Genomic DNA, 18,640 nt, shown 5'->3' with positions numbered 1-18,640 from the left:
GCAGGGGGGGAAATAAAACAGTGACCCAAAATAAGATTCCAACCTTTTTTTTTTTTTTTTTAAAGTGCAAAAAGCTCTCTGCTGCCCAAGAGAGAGGTTCTTTGGACCGACCATTCATTGCAAAGGAAAAAGTGGCAGCTAAAGGGTGTGGGGGTGGGGTGGGGACATTGACACCCCCATCCTCATCTCCCCATTCAAGAGCCAATAGCTACGCCCTGGGTGGCAAGACAGAGAAGGGTTTTCTCCTCTGGCTGCAGTGTCCCAAGAGTGCTTAAATGATACTAGGCTGCATACAGGAGGCTGGGGAGAAGGTGCAACCCACCCCATGCAGGATCTGGAAACCCTGTCTGATGCCTTCTGAGTCCTCCCTGAGCTCTGATGTACCTGTGCCCCCTGAAGACATCCTTCCCTGTTCCCTTCTAAGAAGGGAGAGGAGAACCTGGACTCTCCATCCCCTGGCCGGTGTGTGGGTACACACTGCTCTGAGCAAGCCATTGCCACCCAAGAACGGAAGCTCAACATGTCCAACCTTGCCTCCTCAAGTGGGTCAGGGGTTGTAACCCACCCTTCCCCAGCTAGCCATGAAAGAGGCATCCACCTGCAAGAACCCACTGTCCAACCTCCTCCAGCCACTCCAGGGCTCATCCTCTCTGCAAGAAGAACCACCAAACACAGCAGTGGGGGAACCTCAGCCACTTTTGCTAGTCAAGGCCAAGAAGAAGGAAAGCTTAAAAGGGAGGGTGCAGACATGGCAGGACAAACTAGGTTACCAAAAAACCATTGGATCCCAAGAGATGCACATGATGGGGGTGGCACTGGGGAGATGGGGCGCAAGCTTGTTCCAGACTGTCCAGCTGCAATCCCTCTTCCATGGGGAGGGTATTGCTCCCCTCACCCATGCTAACTAGGAAGCAAAAATCTGTTCCGGGGTGCTGAGGTGAGGAGAAAAGGGGGCATGTTCCTCCATGCAGAGACCTTGACACAACTTCAGACTAAGAGCGGGCAGCCTCTGAGTGAGCTCCCCCTGCGTTTGCCCATTCCTCCTCAGCTACTGGCCAGCCTGACAGGACATCTTCATCAGCAAAGTCCCAGGAGGAGGACGACTGTGGAGTCAGGTTGGCCTCTGACCTGCCTGTGGATTTGGGCAGGGGAGGTGGGCACAATGCTGGCCTCAAAGCAGGACAGAGCAAGGGGGGAGGAGGAGCGGCTCTCCGAGAGGGGTGGGATGGAATCTTTCCTTCTCCTCAGTCTGCCTGGGCTTGGTCTCTAGCTGATCTTCTGGATCAGCTTCTCATCAGACAGGCAGTAAAGGCTGTTGATGGACAGGTCCGAGATGAAGTGCTCGCAGGCCTTCCGGGTGATCTGCTTGCAGCCTCGCAGGTCAATCAGGGTGACGTTGGAGATGCGCCGCAGGTAGAGCAGGGCCTGGTCTGTCAGCTTATTGCAACCTGAGGAGAGAGCAGAGGTGTTCTTGTACAGCACAGCAACAGGAATTCTAGGACCCAACTTGCCCAATGGTTTCCCTAAGTTTTGTGAACTGCAGCCAGTGCTCCACACACTTCACGTGAGCCAATAACCCCCACTTGGCTTTAATAGCAGATTGCTAGCTGTGGGGCGTTTCCCAGCTGTCCCATGCTCCATCCCCAAGAGTCAGAGGTCATTCAGCTTTCTTAGCCAGGACAGAAAGCAGGCCAGGCCTGACCCATAAGCTAGGCCAGTGTACACTGCAGCATGCTACATTTGGGTTACACTCAGGCAAAGAAAGGCTCTTGACCTGGAGATCACCAGAGGATGTGCCCAGTAGGCTGGAGACTATGGTCTTAAAAGCAGCCACAGAGGGCCTCACTGGCATATTTCCAGGTTTGGAGTGTGCCTGCAGGTTGTCAGGATGTGCTCAGGGCAAAACAGCTGCAGCCTGCTGTCATGGTGGTATAGACAAGGACTCAACACTCCTCCAGGTCCCAGCAGTAGGAACCCCTGTTAAGCAAGGATGCACAGAAACTGAACACCAGGCTAGCTGGGTGCTAGACCTGTACCTGCCATGTTGAGCTCTGTGAGCGAGTTCCGTGTGGAAGACCCCACAGCCGTTAAGAGGTTGGCTGACTGGTCCGTGAGGTGGTTGCAGTGACTAAGGTCGAGACGCGAGAGCAGGGGCATGTGGCGGATGATGAGCCGCAGCGTGGCGTCGGTGATGTCCAGGCCAGCTAGCCGGAAGTCTATCATGTTGCGGAGTTTGCTGCGATTGTCCTGACCTTTACAGGCAGGTAAGAAAGTCAAGTCAATTTGTGGTCTCGTGCTGCCTTTGAGTGCTTCTAAGGCTGGGCCCCCTCAGAACCTCTTCTAGAGCAGTGGTTCTCAATCTTTTTTGTAAATGGCCAGGCCCAACACAGTGCCTCTCATTCCCAACCTGATGCCCCCAGGCCCCAGGTGTGGGGTGGGGGCATAGAAGGCATGAGGGGCCTCCCAAGCAGCCCCTTGCAGGCTGTAACTGTCAGCTTGCAAGGGAAAAAGCCAGTTTCCCTCATTTTTTTCTTTTAAAGGAGAATTCATTTTTAAAGTTTGTTCATGACCCTTTCAAATATTCTCATGACCCACTTTTGGGTTGTGACTCGTGAGTTGAGAAATACTGTTCTAGAGGACATAGCTGTCCATCCCTGACCACAAGCCCATGCAGTCCCAGAATATCGGTCCGTGAAGCAGCACAGCAAGCTCACAGCACTGGCAGCTTCCCCACCCTCCTTGGTAACCATGCTGCATGGCCATGGTCCCCACGTCTCAACTGGCATGTGACCTGGGAACCAACATACTCGGTTTGTCTGTCGGAGGCGTAAGCAAGTCCCGGATCTGCGGGTCCTTGATTCCTACTGCCCACCGAAGATCGAGGGTCCTGAGAAGGGGGCAGCTGGAGGTACTGAGAGCACAGACTGCAGACCAGGAGCAGCCTGCAAGGATGAGGTCTTTCAGGCCTGCCGAAGGAAGGAGAGACAGAATGCATCAAGTCAGACTGATCAAGCTGTAGGATGTCTGCTTTGGCTGCTGGCTCCTTCTCTTGCCACCACCTTGTATATTTGGAGAATTTGTCTCCAGCTTCTGCTCTGGGAAAGGCCAAGCCTTGATGAACAGAGACCCTGGATGCTGCCTCCCCTTTGCATGGCTGGAGTGCAGTCATCTCTTCAGCACTGGGGAGGTATTGGGATACTGGATTCATTTTACAGAACAGAGGAGCATCTCATTACTAGGGCCAGCTTCTCAAGCACCCGAACCTTTTGGGAGCTCTTCACGCCATAACTGCCCCAGGGATAGAGTGAAAGCACTAAACTGCATCACAGCTGCAAGGGGTGCTGGGATTAGCTAGTGCCTCAAGATGGTACCTGTAGACTAGCTGACTACTCATGACTACTCAGAACGGTGGCAGTGCACCTGGCCCAAGGGCTGATAGCCCAGGGCAGCTTTACCTCATCCCAGCATGATGTGCTCAGAGACAAAGCACCATCTCCTCCCTGGTCCACCACAGACCCTGCTCACCTGGCAACCTGTTGACAAGCCAGGTGAGCTGTTTTTTGGAGATATTGGTCCAGCTGAGGTCGAGGCTGACTGGTTGCCTTTTGATGATGCCGCTCAGAGCCTGGGGGGTGATGGACTTGCACCTGCTCAAGTCAATCTTTGTCCACAACCTCTTGTCACAGCACCTGAGGCAGAGACGGACAAAAAGACCCAAGTTAGACAGGAGAAGCCTGCCAGATAAAGAAGCGGTTCCTGGGTAACATGAACATGTGCATGGTGCCTGGTGTGACAGACAGGCCCCAGCAGGCTTTCCCAGGAGTTGTTCCCACCTCTACCCCCTCCTGCTGTATACAGGAGGCTTTATTTCTAGAATCTGTCCCCCAGACCACAGGCCATTTTGCTGCCCTGAATCAGCTGTGCTGCAGTTGGGTTTTGCCGTACTACAACAGGGAAAGCAAAGGCATACCAGGGGCAACAGATAAACAGGGACAGGCCCCTGTCAGCTGTGGGTTGCAGTGCACTTACCAGGCTAATCCCCTCCACAGGGCAGACACTCAGCCTGGAGGGTTTGTTCTCTCAACATTTTCCATTCAGACCAGAGGACTCTCAAAGCTGATGGAGTTATAAGCATGTTGAGTTGGAAAATAATTCCTATGGCTGGAGCAGACAAATCCCACATCCCTCTTGGGATGCTGGCAACCCAGGAGGGTCCAAGGAAGATGCCAGGAGATAACTAGAACTTATGGGATGCATCAGGCCTGCAGCAAAAGGTTCTGCCATCTGTGCTGCCCTTGTTTGCACTGTTGTCCTTTATAGGTAACAGATTTACTATTCTCTCATCAGCTAGTTTGTACAGCCTAAAAACAAGAGACTGGAGGGAACCCGCTGGGCCAAGTCCAGTGCCCCACCACAGCAGGCACTGCCTCGTATAATCCCCCTCATTAGGTGAATAAGCTCCATCTTGAAGCTCAGGCTCTTCACTCCCAGTATTTCTACTGCAGAGCACTTCCAAAGACTCTGCTCTGACAGTTACAAGCCTTCTAATTTCTCTGCCTAAAGCTTTTCATATCCAGCTTATGCCCACATGTCCTTGTACCAATGCTGCCCTGTAGTTTAGATTGTTCTTCTCCATCCCTGATATGTATGGTTTATAGACAGAAATCACACCCCTGCTCAGCCTTAACTTTACTGTGCTAAACAAGCCAAATTGCAAGGCCAAGGGAAGGGGGAAGGACACACAGCAACTGCCACATGAAAGAAGAAGAGAGTTCAGGACTGGGTACAGTGGGCACTTGTAACAGGGAAAGGATGGAACTGATTAGGACTGAAGATGCCCTTAAACTCCAGCCTCAGAAGTGCTTTTCAATGGAGAAGAAAACTGGAAGTTTGAGGCCCAAAGGGTCATTCCAGAAAAGTCGGGGCTTACTCCTTGATGCTGGCAAAGGGGTACGGCATAGATTGCTGACAATCTTCCTGCATCATATATGCTTCTTCCCACAGGGAAAAAAAGAAACACAACCAGAGAGCAAGGGGCCTGATACCTACCAGATCCAAAGGATTTCATCGTAACTGGAGCAAGACACACTGGCCCTTCCCTATTCATCACCCTATTGGTACAGAGGAGGAATTAGATGGCATCGACCACTGCCTTTAATCGGGCAGAGAAGACACTGGACAGCTCCTTAGGAAGCCAGAGAATGGTGGGCAAGGGTGGCAGCTGCCATGCACTTACCATTTGTACCAAGTCTTGCACACCCGCATACATTCACAGAGCTCTCTGCGAGTGAGGTAGCGGAAGACTGACATCCACACCTCACGCTGCATCCAGCTTTCCTCTCCATCCTGCAGCCGACCTTTGCCATTGAGGCGCGCCGCCCCACCCTCCTCTGCACTTTCGTCTTCCTCCTCTTCTTCCTCCTCCTCCTCCTCTGCCTCCTCATCCCCACCCCGCTGGGGCGTCCTTGCTGGGCTATGGCGCATGACCACGCGGGGAGAGTGCCGTAGGTTGGTGGAGGAGGCGGTGATGGCTTGCAGTTTGGGCACAATGGAGGTGCCATGCATGTCTTTGGTGGGCCTCTGCAGTGTGACCGTGAGATAGGAGCCGTGGAGTTTGGCTTTCTCCACCTCTGACAGCTCCTTCTTGCCACTGGGGTTGTTCTCCTTCTCTCGCACCATAGTGCGCTCTGTGGCCTGGAGTCGCAGCAACTGCCGCCGCTTGAAGCGCTCATCCCGGCTGGCACTGTGATGGTCACTGGGGCCAGCCCCTGGGGATGACCGTGTTACCATGCCCCGCGGTGATGCTGGGTCATGGATCAACTGCAGCATGGGGGTGGGTGAGTTCGGAGGGGGAGTCAGGGGCTCTTCACAGCTCCGCAAGGGCCGCAAGACTTTGGCCTGAACCGTGTCCTCATCACTCTCCTCCATCTTCCGCTTCTGTAAGGTAGGTAGAGACAGACATCAACACCTTAGATCAACAGCATGAGGCCTGGGTAGCCCCCGTGCCCCATACCATCTGGTAGGCAACATGCCAACAGAAGAAACACCAAGAGTGCACTGAGGTAGTGTCACACTTACATGGACAAGAGTGTTTTGCCAAAACATTGTACAAGGGGACCCAACCACTGTTCAGTATGTCAAAGAGGGAAATGGAGAAAACTCACCCCACTCAACCCTTCCCTCTGGGCTCAGCACCATCAGTAAGGGAAAGCCAGCAGGCTATCTGCTCTTCCAACACTGACTGATAAAAGGGGGAGGGTGTGAAGAGCATTAGAGCCTCATGAGTCTCAAATGAACTTATCCCAGGGCTGTGGGATTCTTTATGGAAACCTTCCTTCCAATCCACGGCAAGACTATGAGGTCCCCAGATCACCACTGGTTTCCTGTGAGGGGCAAATCTGTCTGCAGTTTCTAGCACATGGTCAGCAACTCTTCCTTTATGTGCAAGCCTAATTACACCAAGAATTGCTAGTGTTACATTGCCCCAAAGGGACTAAATTGGGGGGTGGGGGGGTGAGTGCTGGCTGTAAATGGTGAGATGCCTTGGTATGGATGTAGGAGACATTCCAAGTGGCCTGACTGAACACAGAGCACCCTCCAACTCTCACTGAAATTAGTGGTGGCAGCGGTGGCGTGTGTGGGAGAGGTTTAAGCCATAAGACTGCTATCTCCTGGGACCAATGAGGCACCCACACCCTCCTCCCCAACCCACAGCACCCAGGAGGGAAGCATGCAAAGTTCTCACCAGTAGTGTCAGGATTGACAGGTTTCCCACCCAAAGTCAAGTGTTCAGGCAATTAAAATGAAAGGTGTCAAAAGGGTGCATGTGACCCACAAGGAAGGGACTTGAGCCTCAACTGGAGTGAAGGAAACAGAATGCTCCAGCCTCCTCCCCCCCGACCTTGCTTGCTTTCGCTGGCAGAGTCTTCTCTGGGACTGCAGGGAGCATCCTACGTATGATCTGGTAGCCATGGGTCCGCCGCCTAGGCAGTGCTGCCAGCCTCCACTTGGCCAGCCTGCGGCGCACATAGTTCACTTGCTGCTTAGCAACAGGATCTGGGTGCGACTGCCGTTGGAACAGCTGTTTCTTCCGGGGGGCAGTGGGCTTTGCTTGTAGCTGGGCCTTCTGCAAAGGCCAGGAGGGCAAGGATGGCAGAGCTATGAACCTGCTCCACTGGAAGTTAATAGCACCAAGCTCCAACAGTGCTTGCCAGCCACATGACCCCCACTGTTGTGCTACATCTCCGCCAGTACCTGCCTGCCAACACCTGGCCCCACAGAGATGCCGTTGTGTCTGCTGTCCACATGCAACAACATCCAAATCCACTCTCCATACTGCCACAGACACCATCAATGCACACCTGCTCAGCATTCAGGACTATCATACTACGCACAGCTGGGCTTCTTCTCCCTTCATCCCCCGTACAATGGGCCCAAACTCTTTACACCTCCACAGCAGCGAGGGGTGTACATTTGCAAAGCAATGCACACATGCCCATTCTCCTCCTATTCCTGTGGCTTCTCTTGGCACAGCTCACAGGGAAGTTCTCCTCTTACCTGGCCTTTCTCAGAGTCGTCTCCCTGGTAGCACTTTGGACATTCCCAGCAGTTGGGCAATTCATCATTGAGCAGCCCTTCCCCATCCATCTGCAGATGGAAGATACCAAACGGTTAGGCTCTGCCCAATGGCCCTTTGCCTCTCTCTGCCCATAGCAATGGGTATGGATGGCTGTGGGGTGGGGGGCAGACTGGACCCAGCCTGAGCCCTATCCCACCTGCAGGCAGCCAGGATGAACTATCTCATTGCAGATGCAGCACTCCATGAGCTTCTTCTCGAAGTCTTGCGAGTCCTCATTCTGATCCACCTCCCCACAAAGTGCACACGTAACAGAGTGAGGCAGCCTGGGCTACAAAGGAAATGAAGAGTGAAACCCAGGGATCATGCAACCCAGAGGAACTGCTCTTTTGCTTACAGAACTGGTCATGCCAGGGGCTGCCTTTGTATCATGTCCCTTGCACTGAGAGAACCTGCTGGATCCTGTTATTTTGCCATCTTCCCGCCAAACCTGCTTAGATCTTCTATCTGTGAAAGCAACTACCCCTCTTTGTCCTTGGGATGATCCCTGTCCCCTCTACCCCTTGGGGGCTGGTCATTCTTGTTGTTCACCCTCCCTTTAGGGAGTTTCAGGCAGCAGGACTCACCGCTAAGCATTGCCGGAGGACACAGGACTGCTTCATGCGACCAGGCCCACCAAACTTCTTCATATCCCTGCAGTAGTGGCACATGCCACACTCGCCCTGCATGCAGGCCTTGCATTTACGGCACCGCACCCGCCTCCGCCTTGCTCCCGACACAATTGGAGAGACCGTGGGCCTTACAGGTGCTGGGCGTGGGGCTGGCTTCATGGTGTGAGGCTTGGTGATAGGGATGGTGGGCAACCGCACCTTTGGTCGGACCTGGAACTTTAGCTGGCAATAGAAGTACAAGGTAGGTGGTTAAAGATCAAAACCCAACTGAAGATTCTGGTGGGGGATTGCATTATATTTGCTTTCTTCTGAATCATAGAGAATAGGAACTCAGGCTATCCAACCTCCTGCCAATAAAATAAACTCGTTAAAAGCTGCATGTTAGCCGATGTGCTCCGTTCTTTGCTGTGAACAGTTTCTGGTTTATGAACTCCCTGCCTGTTCTCAGGTATTTGCCAAACAATCTATGCAAACACCTTCCAACCTATGGGTACCTGTGTGAGATTTTTGCTGCCACTATTTACTTTTGGTGGCAGGTAACTCAGCAAGTCAGTCATGTGACACTATTCCAGCTCCTCGACTGGTGGTCAGATTTGGGATGAAAATGAGGAATGATGTTGAGTGGCAACTCCCATTTGCCTGTTAATGGCTGGTATTCAGACCAGTGCCAACACTCACATGGAAGAAGGCAGAGCTGGGCAGTTCAGTTCAGAGCCTGACTGGTCAGCTGCTATCTATGGAAAAGATTCTTTGGACGGAGGCAGGAGCTCAATTTCCAGAAATGCAGGCAGAAACACCTGCTCTGATTTTCTAGGGGATTGGTAAAGATAGGGCTAGAGTCAAGGGGGTAGCTTTGGGATGCAGGAGGGCTACAGGTCACATATGGAGCTTGCTCACTCAAAAGCTAGGGGACAGGTGCTTGCCTGTAGTTGTAGATAAGTCTTTGTTCCTAGCAAATGGGCTTAGATTCACACTGATCATTAACTTGTGAACTTTGCACTTCACCTGCAGGAGGTTGTGACAGCACTACTCTCCCTTTCTCCCACCTCCACTGATTCTCTCAATGCTCTTCATCTTATTTACATTTCTTCCCCTTAAGGACTGTGTGATGAGATGCAGGGAGGTGGTGGAAGACTTTGTTTTATTCAGTGTTGGAGGATCACTGGGAAATGGGATTGCATAGCTACAAGCATCTCAATTCCACCATCAATTTTAGCTTTGTACAGAATGCAGCAGAGGGAAAAAGGGCTACATAAGTCCCCCACCCTCAGCAGTTGGACAACACAAGAGCTCTTACCTTATCTCTCTTGGGCCACTGGACGATCGGGATGCCTGTAAGTGCCAGTTTGGGGTCGCTGTTTGCGTACTCTTCTAGCAGCAGCTAGGGAAGCCAGGAAGACAAGAGGAAGGAATGAGAAGCATGGGTACATGAGAAAAGCCTGATGCTCCTACTTCAGCCACTACTGTGGGGGCTGGGGAAGAGACCTCTTCTACCCCAAGCTGTTGCCCATCAGCTCCTTCCCACATAAAGACATATTTATTGTTAACTGAGGTGCGCTCTATGAGTGCTTGTCAATAACTCCATGTTTGAGCCCCAAGGCTCCCCCGGCAGAGCCTGCAGAGCCATGGTGCTGGGGAAGATGTGCATTTGAGACACCCCCATGGGGCTGGGAGGAGGCAGCTCAGCCAGTCTGACAGTTCTTGGTGCTTGCTACAGTGCAAAGCAGCAGTCAGAGCACAGGGCTGGGCTGGAGTGCAAATCAGAAACCCTGCAGCCATGTGCTGGATGCCAGGTAAGCTAGAAGCTTCTGCCCACTCCGCCTCCCAATTCGGCTGTAAGATCAAATGATTCTGGAGTGTCTGGGCACGTCCCCAGCACTGGCTTCCCCGCCTGCCACTCTGGAACATCAACCTCTTGACCAAGTGTCAGTAACAAGTGCCTCCAGCCCTGGAGGAGCTAGATCCCTGTTGCTATCACAGATGCTCCTGCTCCTTGGCCTACCCACCCAGCCGTTGCAGAGGTGCTTTATTTACTTCGCGTTGCTATGGCCACGTTTTCAGGAATCTCTTGCTGGCATCCCCATGTGCTTGGAGCTGGAGCACAGCACTTCCTGCTGCCAGAAGGGAGCTGGGAGCAGGCATGGGCTGGGATCACTTACCCAAGGGGAGGCATGTGTTCCCAGAGAAAGGCTCTACTGTGAAGGGCTGCTTTCCAGCAGCTCCCCCGCCCTTCTCAGAAGGCTGCGGGTGGCAGGAAGCAGCAGCCTCCGCTCCCCAGCAGCACAGTACAGCACAGCACAGCACGGTACCCAAAGGCCTTCCTCCTCTAGCCAGTCAGCCTTCCCATGAGCACATGCTCAAAGGAAAGGTCAGGGTCTCGGGGGCATGCAGACATACATGCCTCAATGCCTGTCTGTTCAAGCTGGGAGGGGGGAATGCACACTCTCCCCTGCCCGGGGCACTTCAGGGGGTAGCTGTTCAGACACGCACAACCGAGTGGGAGGGGGAACAACCATGTCTGCCAGCTAGCCAGGCAGAATGGTTTAGGCTGGAGGACCCCAAATAGGCACATTCTGCTCTTAGCTGGTATCCCACTGCCCCAGATCCCAGCCTTGAAGCCCCCTGCTGCGAGAAGCCAGCATGAGCAGACAATGCCCTGACTTAGAGGGGGAAGGGGATGGCAGGCACCCGTCACGGGTTGTCTTGGCAAGAAGGAGCAGGGGCCCCCACATAAGCAAGCACCCCCCAGCCCTGGTCAGTGCAGCATGGTGAGCTCGAGCCCTGACCACGCGTTACTTCAGTAGGGTTTTGCAGGCGAGCGACAGCCCTGCCCTGTGGAAACAGGGGTGGCAATGGAGTCCCCCATTTCCTTCTAGATGTGGAGTCTCCCACCCCCTTCCCGTCTGTGGCCCCAGACCCACCAAATAAAAAGCTTTGCCAGCTGCCTGACCTTGCGTGCCTTGTGCCTCTGGAGCTGCCGGGGCTCTCAGGTGAAGTTTCTGACGCTCTTTGTTTCGCTGCCTGCACTGCGAGCTGTAGGGTTTTTCCCCTGCCACTTTTTCAGATCTAGTGCACTCCAGCCAGACCCCCAGGTGGCAAGGACATGTTTGGAAAACCTCCCCTTTCCTCCCCAGGCTCGGTAGCTGCACAGGCAGCAGCGTGCTCCTTCCAGAACCCTTCAGCAGCAGCAGTGGCTTCCTGTGCCTGCAAACAATGCTGCTGCGTCACCCACATGCGGCTCCCAGAAATGCTTTGCAACGGGAAGATGGCAGAAGAGAAAGAGCGAGCTAGCGAGGCAGTGCACAGAGGGCAGAGCCGTTCTGCTGCAGAGCCGGGAGGGGGCTGGGACAAGCGGCTGGCGGCTTGCGGATTGGCAGAGCTGCCTGCTCGAGAAGTCCACACCTTCTGCCCCTCCCTTCGCCACTGCAATCGGAGAACCCAGGGCCAGCCCCCCTGAGGGCTCCTGTGTGGCAGACTTGAGGGAGCAACAGAAATGCTTTAACCCGTTGCATGCGTCACAGCTGTGCTGCTGGCCTATGTCTGTCCTTGCCTTGTTCACTTTCACTGGCCACCTCTCCTTTGTCTGGACTGGGGTGTGTTGTGGACTCCTAACTGCACATGCCCAAGCCCTACGAGGGAGGCAGACTGGAGACCGCTGGGGCCCTACTGAAAGCGTGTGCCATCTGCAGGGATCAGAAATCACCCAGACCATGAGATCTAAAAGCTCGAGCCTCTGCTTCTGTGGCTGAAAGCCTAGGTCCAGTGACTTCTGGAGGCAATTCAGGCTGTTGCTTATTTATGTGCCCTAACCACTGCGGGGGAGGAAAGAGACAGAAACCCACTGCAGACCCTGTGCCTGTTTTGTCAGTCTTCACTGTTTCCATTACTGCTGTGCCCCTAGAGTCAGTGGGGCGCCAGCACAGCACATTATGCCACGGTTTTGCTTCAATTAAAAAATGGAGGACTTAAACATGAAATGCACAAAGAACTACTGAATGAGTCATTCAGGGCCGGGTTATACTGCCTCATAGGGTTTGTTTTTTTCCTTCCTGCATCTACAACGTACCAGGGAGCTCCAAGTCTTGCAGGAGTTGGCAGACAAGTACAGTGCAGTTGGGTATTTTGTACCCAAAGGGCACAAGAAGAAGACAGAACGGACACACACACATGCATCAGTTGTGCTGTTTCTGCCAAATTAGTCACCAACCAAGCAGATCCCCATGCTGTCAGTGGAGCTGCCATCACTAGGACAGAGCTGTTCTAACAGGATATATTCAAATCTGTAAGCTATTGTCACAGGCTGTCTGCAGGCTGAGGCAGACATAGGGACTGGAGTACGCTATTCAGAGGGGGTAGGTTCTCTCAGTCAAGATGCTGGAGCACAGCTCTAAAGGAAGGGAGGGGGGAATTTCTGCAGCCTCTAGTTGTGACACACAGGATCCTTTCTCTGGAGTCTTTCTGCAGCCTCATGCAATGCATGGTGTTAAAGTCCTTCAAAGGGAAAGGTTTCTTGGTACAGTCTTGCTCAATACACATACCTTCCTCTTAGTTCTTCAGTTTCCCTGGAAGCCTCCTTCATTCACCTCACAGGGTCTCAGCCCACTGCTCTACTTTCCTTTCATATTGAAGGCCTGGGCTGCTGTACATCCCATTTTCCATTGGAATAGGGACTGCTTAGTCTTCTCGCCCTCTGCAGCAACACAGGAGTACTTGCTTTCTCATGCCAACTATCTCTCAATAAGCCACTGCCTTGGCAGATTTCTGTCTCCTTCCTGGGTTGCAAGAAGTGGCCTCCAACCTGATGCAGAGCACTCCTCCGTATCAGCAGCCTTCAGGGCTGTGCAATATGCCTGGCTCCCTCCTACCCAACCCTCTGTCTTCAGCAGTGTTGTCTTATGCCGAAACTAGAAGGGGAGGCTGTGGTGGGAAATGAGGTCCCCTTTTGTAAGAAGGAATGTGGGCTTCCAACAACTGACATCCTTATGACCTGCAATGGAGACTGGAGGAGGTACAGAAACTATCCATGGAGAGAGCAGAACACAGACTGTTTTGGGGTGAGTACGAGGAACCCCATTTTGAATTAACAGCGACTTGCACAGCCAGAAGGAGTGGGCTGTTCTAGCTCTGCAGACGAGGAAGACAGCAGCAGCCTACCATGCGATGCAGCAGGATTTAACTAGTGCTGCTGCAGAGGAATACCAAGAGGAATCAGATCACTGAGGAGGCCTGTATAGTGCAATTCTGGGCAGCAGCTAAATCCTGGAATGAATGATTACCTTGAATAAAGACAGGGAACAACCAGGACAGAGGACTAAGGATGAACATACAAGAACTTCAGCTCATAATGCCTTCCAAGAAAGGCATTGTGCTTCATGGTTGTACAGCACACAGCAGAAAGTACTGATCCCATAATGAGACTTCTGCATCTACCATAATACCAATATTGACTATTAAGATTACATAGACATGGTTCCTACTGGTGCTGCAGAGAGATAGGCTCAAAACAGCTTTATTCTTATGAATAGGAGGTCCAAAAGGACCACTGAACAGCCACAAAGAAAAACCCTTAAGACTGCACGCACTGGGTGGTTTATGGAGGAAATGGGTGGGTCTAGGAAGGAGGTAGCTCAAAGTTTTATAAAAACAGGAGGGAAGAAACCTCTTATTTTGCACAAAGCTAAATGATTACATGATTACAACTTCCAGATAATATGTTGCAGCAGGGCCATCCAACTTTGGGCAGCCAGGGGCCACATACGAAAAGGGCTATTGACTGGGGGGCCCACATGCCACAAAAGGAAGCTGGCTCCCACTCCCCCCGCACTGCATGAACAGTGTGGACAGCTTGTAGCACAGCCAGCCCAGCTTCCCGTTCTCCCCTTCCCAGCTGTGCACACAACCCACTTCCAGTGCAGCAGGCCCAATTCCCTTCTTTCCTACATGTGCAGTTTGGGTACTCTAGCCCCCTCCTGCTCACGGTGGGCAGGAAAAATGGGTGGAGAGTGGCTGTATGCTAATTCAAAGGCCACAGGGAGGCCATGGGATGTGAGTTGGATAGCCCAGTAGTGTTATACCATGGGAGTAACCTGGTGCCAGCTATGCTTTAAGACAGTGGTTCTCAACCTTTTTTGTAAACATCAGCAGCCAGTCCCAACCCAGTGCCCCACACTCCTGACCCACTATCCCCTGCCCCCACGTCCTAGCACCACAGTGTGTGGGGCAGGGGGGCCTCACACAGCTCTCTGGAATTTTCCCCAGACTGCAAGGGAAAAGCCCCGTTTCCTATGCGTTTCTCTTTTGAAGGAGAATCCATGTTTAAAGTTTGTTCACAACCCCTTCATACGTTTTTGTGACTCACCTTTGGGTTACGACCCACAGGTTGAGGAACGCTGCTTAAGAAACCAAGAATTTTGCTTAGTGCCCAGAGGCAGAAGCGCCCCCTGCCCCATGATAATGTGGATTGTTGGAAGTTGTGAGAAACAAGGTAGACCTTTGCAAAAGACCCCAGCTGACTTCCTGCCCTTTGGGCAGGGGGCTGGACTCGATGATCTCTCGAGGTCCCTTCCAACCCTGATGTCTATGAAATCTATGAAATAACAGGCTAGGTGCTTGAGGATCAAGGAAGTGTTGATGCAGTGTTGTAAGTCTACAGCACTGATTTGGCCAGTATATTGTGATGCAGCTCATCCTAGGGACATCCTATGCAATGACACAAGGATCAGGTCTTCCAGCTTTCAGGCTTCCTTAATGTCACCATTGCGTAGCAAGTCAAGCTTAGGCCACAAAAAGCATTATGTGGCAGCCCACCAAAAGTTTTGCGGAGCTGGTGAAAGCTAGAGAGGTGTTTACAATAAAATGAAAGATAAAAGTAGGTGAGGAACATTGTTCATAGCGTCAATGCTCTAGGGTCAACAAACCACTTCTCAAGCTCTACAAAGTGGTAGGAATCTATGATAAACCAATGCAGGGTACAAGGTTAGTACAGGACCCTGCAGGAGTGTGCGTTAGATAAAGACACCCAAAAGGAAAGAGAAAGTAATTTCAAGCCATGTAGAAAATAGCTCCAAAAGTGAAACCTAGACCAAACAAGCACTGAGATTTTCTTGGTCCAGTTTGTATGAACTAATAGCAGAACAGGTTCAAGCCCAGCCAGTCTAGGAAAAAAACCTGTTACATCTCTTGACCACCTCCAGTTTTAGGTAGAGTCATTTTCATCACATAACCATGGCAGCTACAGGACCCCTGGAATACAAACATTTGGGAAACTGACACACAGAGCCTGCTAGAAACTGCATACCCAGAGGTCTTTGTTGAGTGGGATGTTAAAAAGCCAGAAGATGATGGCTGAACACTGTTCAATTGCTCTCCAGGCTGTATGTAGATACCCAAGTAGATTCTCAGACCAGGGCAGAAACTTCATGCCCATTCATCTGCAACCCCTATACAGGGAATTATTAATAAACAAAGATAAGTATTTGCTTGTAAACTGATCGCACTGAATTTAAAAGTTTGAGAGATGCTGGGGAAAGTTACAACTACTACACAGTCTGGAACAGGCACTGCTTATATCCAAGTACCTCAGCCATCTGCAACTTTTAGTTTGCTCTTATGCCTGATAGATGTGAAGAAACCAAGGAATTCTGCCACCTTGGGGAATACATCAAGGGCACCCTTGGGAAAACCCAGGAGCAATGGCCACAAACTACTGGAAAGCTGTTTCAGGCTCAACCCTGAGAAAAACTTCTTCACAGTCAGGGTGTCTAGATAGCTGAATAAACTTCCTCAGGAGGTGGTACAATCACTTACCCTGGAAATCTTCAAGAGAAGACTGGACAGTCACCTTGCTGGGGTCACCTGACCCCAGTTGTCTTTCCTGCCTAGTGCAGGGGGCTGGACCTGATGATCTTGCAAGGTCCCTTCCAGCCCCTTACAATCCCTGAATCCTTAAAGAGTCCTAGGAAACTGAAGCCAACACTGGAAGGTGCAGCTAACTAAGTGTGTTAAATGAGAAGTCTGGCACAAGAATTTGTGGGAAGCACCTTAGCCCAACATAGCTAGAAAATAAAAACATATTTACATCACACAAATAAAAGGTTTTACTTGCTAATGCTGCAGAGTAACTTAGTTGGGACTTGTCTATTAACTTTAAAGTTAATTCAGATTAAGGCAGGGGGTGAATTTAGAGCACAACAGCTCTATGCAGTTGCATGGTGATATATATATTTTTGAGTATGAGTGGCTTGTTTCTACTGAGCCTAATCTTCCAGGAGAATGGATTAAACTCAAATCAGAACAAGAGAGAGTATATATGTTGAGGTGTCCAGAATAGCTACCGTGCTTTAAAATTCACACCCTGCCTTAACTGGAGTCAACTTTCAAGTCCAGAGAAATCTTTACGAAGTGGGATGTTATACTGGTAACATCACAGATTGCCACCCCAAATAAATGGTTGTTGGACTCTTTACAAGCATCAGGGCAAAGGCTGGACCAGGGGCGGGGAATTATTTTGGAGCGGAGGTCCGCTTACTAAGTTTTGGCAAGCCATTGAGGGCCTCATGACAGACAGCCAGGGGCAGATATATATTAATTTTTAAAATTTTTTAGGGGCCCTGCGAGCTGGACAGAATGGCCTGGTGGGCCACATCTGGCCCGCAGGCCGTATTTTGCCCACCCCTGTGCTGGACAATGGTGAGGGACAGCGAAGATGCCACACTGGGGCAAAACAGGAGTATAGAAAAACTGCAGGAGAAGAGTGACTATTACTAAGTAAGACCAGGAAGAACAGACTCTAGTACAAGCACTTCACTGCAAAGAACTCCACTTGGATACAACAATGGTTAAATTTTTCCCAAATTAAAAAACTGTACAATGGTTCTTCAGGGAAGAACTCTACCATGTCAGATACAGAGTTAATAAAATAACCAACAACGATCCGGGAAGTCTCACGATACTTGCACCAACAGAGATGGGAAGGTAAGAGTCGGCAGGGAATTGTGTAAGGTAAGCAGTTTCTAAATCTGATCCTCTATACCATGAATTATGAAGGCAGGAATTGCAACTCCAAGGGTTTGGTTCTAGTTTTCCTACTTAATGCAGGGTTTTAACTCTTAAGCCAGTGGTTCTCAATCTTTTTTGGATTCAAGGGACTCTTCCATATCTTTGTGACTTAAGTGGCACCCAGTCCCAAAAATAGTGTATATATTACAACGCTTACCTCCTTGCTGAAGGGCTGGGCAGCAGGGGTAGGGGTGGAGAAAACAGACCAGGCAGGGACAAGCCTGAGCCTGTGTTTATCTGCATAAATCTCTTCACACCCCAAAACACCCTTCAAAGAATCTGGCAGCTTTCTGGTTGAGAATCAGGTCTTGGACATAAAAAGTATCTTGCAGCAAAGATTTAAATTAAAATTGGTTAGAAAGCTGTCCTGTTAAGGTCTCAGTCTCATTTTTGTGGTCTCCTCTAGCAAAATTAAGGAACTGAGATTTAAAAGCCACCTTACTTGCTTGTAAAATTTAGTACCTCCAAGGCCCCATGGACCAGAGGAGAGTCTCTAGGCCAGTTTGGACTGAGGTGAAGCCACCATGCATGGCTGGTCTGGCAGGATGCTGTATGCAGCACACTGCTCTTTTTGGCCCCCTGTGCCAAGGGCAGCCCATGTCAGCCCAGCTCCAGGGTTTGTACTGCCCATGGCACGCAAGCTGGACCTGGCACTATGGGCACTGTCTGCAACCCGGGGGGGGGCAGTCAGGAAGGCCAAGGCAGAGATGGAACTGGGACTGGCTTCCCGGATCAAGGACAACAAGAAGGCCTTTTTTAAATACATAGGGGGCAAAAAGAAGGTTCTGGGTAACATGGGGCCCCTGCAGAACACACTAGGGAATTTGGTCATTATACCAGATGACAAAGCCAACATATTTAACGATTTATTTGCCTCCATTTTCCTGAACAGGGACCGGAACAGTCACCCCCCCGCTGGGCCCCCCTTAGACCCGAGGGGAGACAGACCTAGGCCAAGGGTTAGTGAGGAACTAGTTAGGGAACTTCTGGAAGGACAGGACGTATTCAAATCAGCTGGTCTGGACGATCTCCACCCCAGAGTACTGAGGGAATTGGCCGAGGTCATTGTGCGACCCCTGGCATGGCTTTACGAGAGCTTGTGGTGCCAGAGGACTGGAAGAGGGCCAAACTGGTTCCCATCTTCAAAAAGGGGAGGAAGGAAGACCCAGGAAACTATAGGCCAGTTAGTCTTACCTTGATCCTGGGCAAGGTTTTTGAGAAAATTATTCTGGTGCATGTCCACAAGGGGCCAGCAGGGGAGATTATGCTTTGGTGCAACCCACACGGGTTCATTAGTGGCACGGGTTCGTTAGTGGCAGGTCATAGAATCATAGAA

General features: G+C 51.3%; 1 protein-coding gene across 2 annotated transcripts in view; it reads right to left on the bottom strand.

Annotated features, from left to right (window-relative positions):
• Positions 1–31: 31 nt before the first annotated feature.
• Positions 32–18,640, bottom strand: part of KDM2A (lysine demethylase 2A) — a 69,762-nt gene continuing 51,153 nt past the window's right edge. For both annotated transcript variants that reach the window (XM_019556630.1, XM_019556631.1), the window contains 9 exons: positions 9,545–9,628; positions 8,203–8,469; positions 7,776–7,907; positions 7,558–7,647; positions 5,237–5,937; positions 3,526–3,689; positions 2,808–2,966; positions 2,037–2,252; positions 32–1,448 (listed from right to left, as the gene is read on the bottom strand). In XM_019556630.1, coding sequence (XP_019412175.1) covers positions 1,267–1,448; positions 2,037–2,252; positions 2,808–2,966; positions 3,526–3,689; positions 5,237–5,937; positions 7,558–7,647; positions 7,776–7,907; positions 8,203–8,469; positions 9,545–9,628 — 1,995 coding nt within the window. In that variant the 3' untranslated portion in view covers positions 32–1,266. The remainder of the gene's footprint in view (positions 1,449–2,036; positions 2,253–2,807; positions 2,967–3,525; positions 3,690–5,236; positions 5,938–7,557; positions 7,648–7,775; positions 7,908–8,202; positions 8,470–9,544; positions 9,629–18,640) is intronic.

The sequence above is a fragment of the Crocodylus porosus genome, unplaced genomic scaffold, assembly GCF_001723895.1.
Source record: "Crocodylus porosus isolate Cpor-Errol unplaced genomic scaffold, CroPor_comp1, whole genome shotgun sequence".
Taxonomy (NCBI): Eukaryota; Metazoa; Chordata; order Crocodylia; family Crocodylidae; genus Crocodylus; species Crocodylus porosus.
Note: the sequence above shows the minus strand (reverse complement) of the source record. Positions and strands in the feature narration are given on the sequence as shown.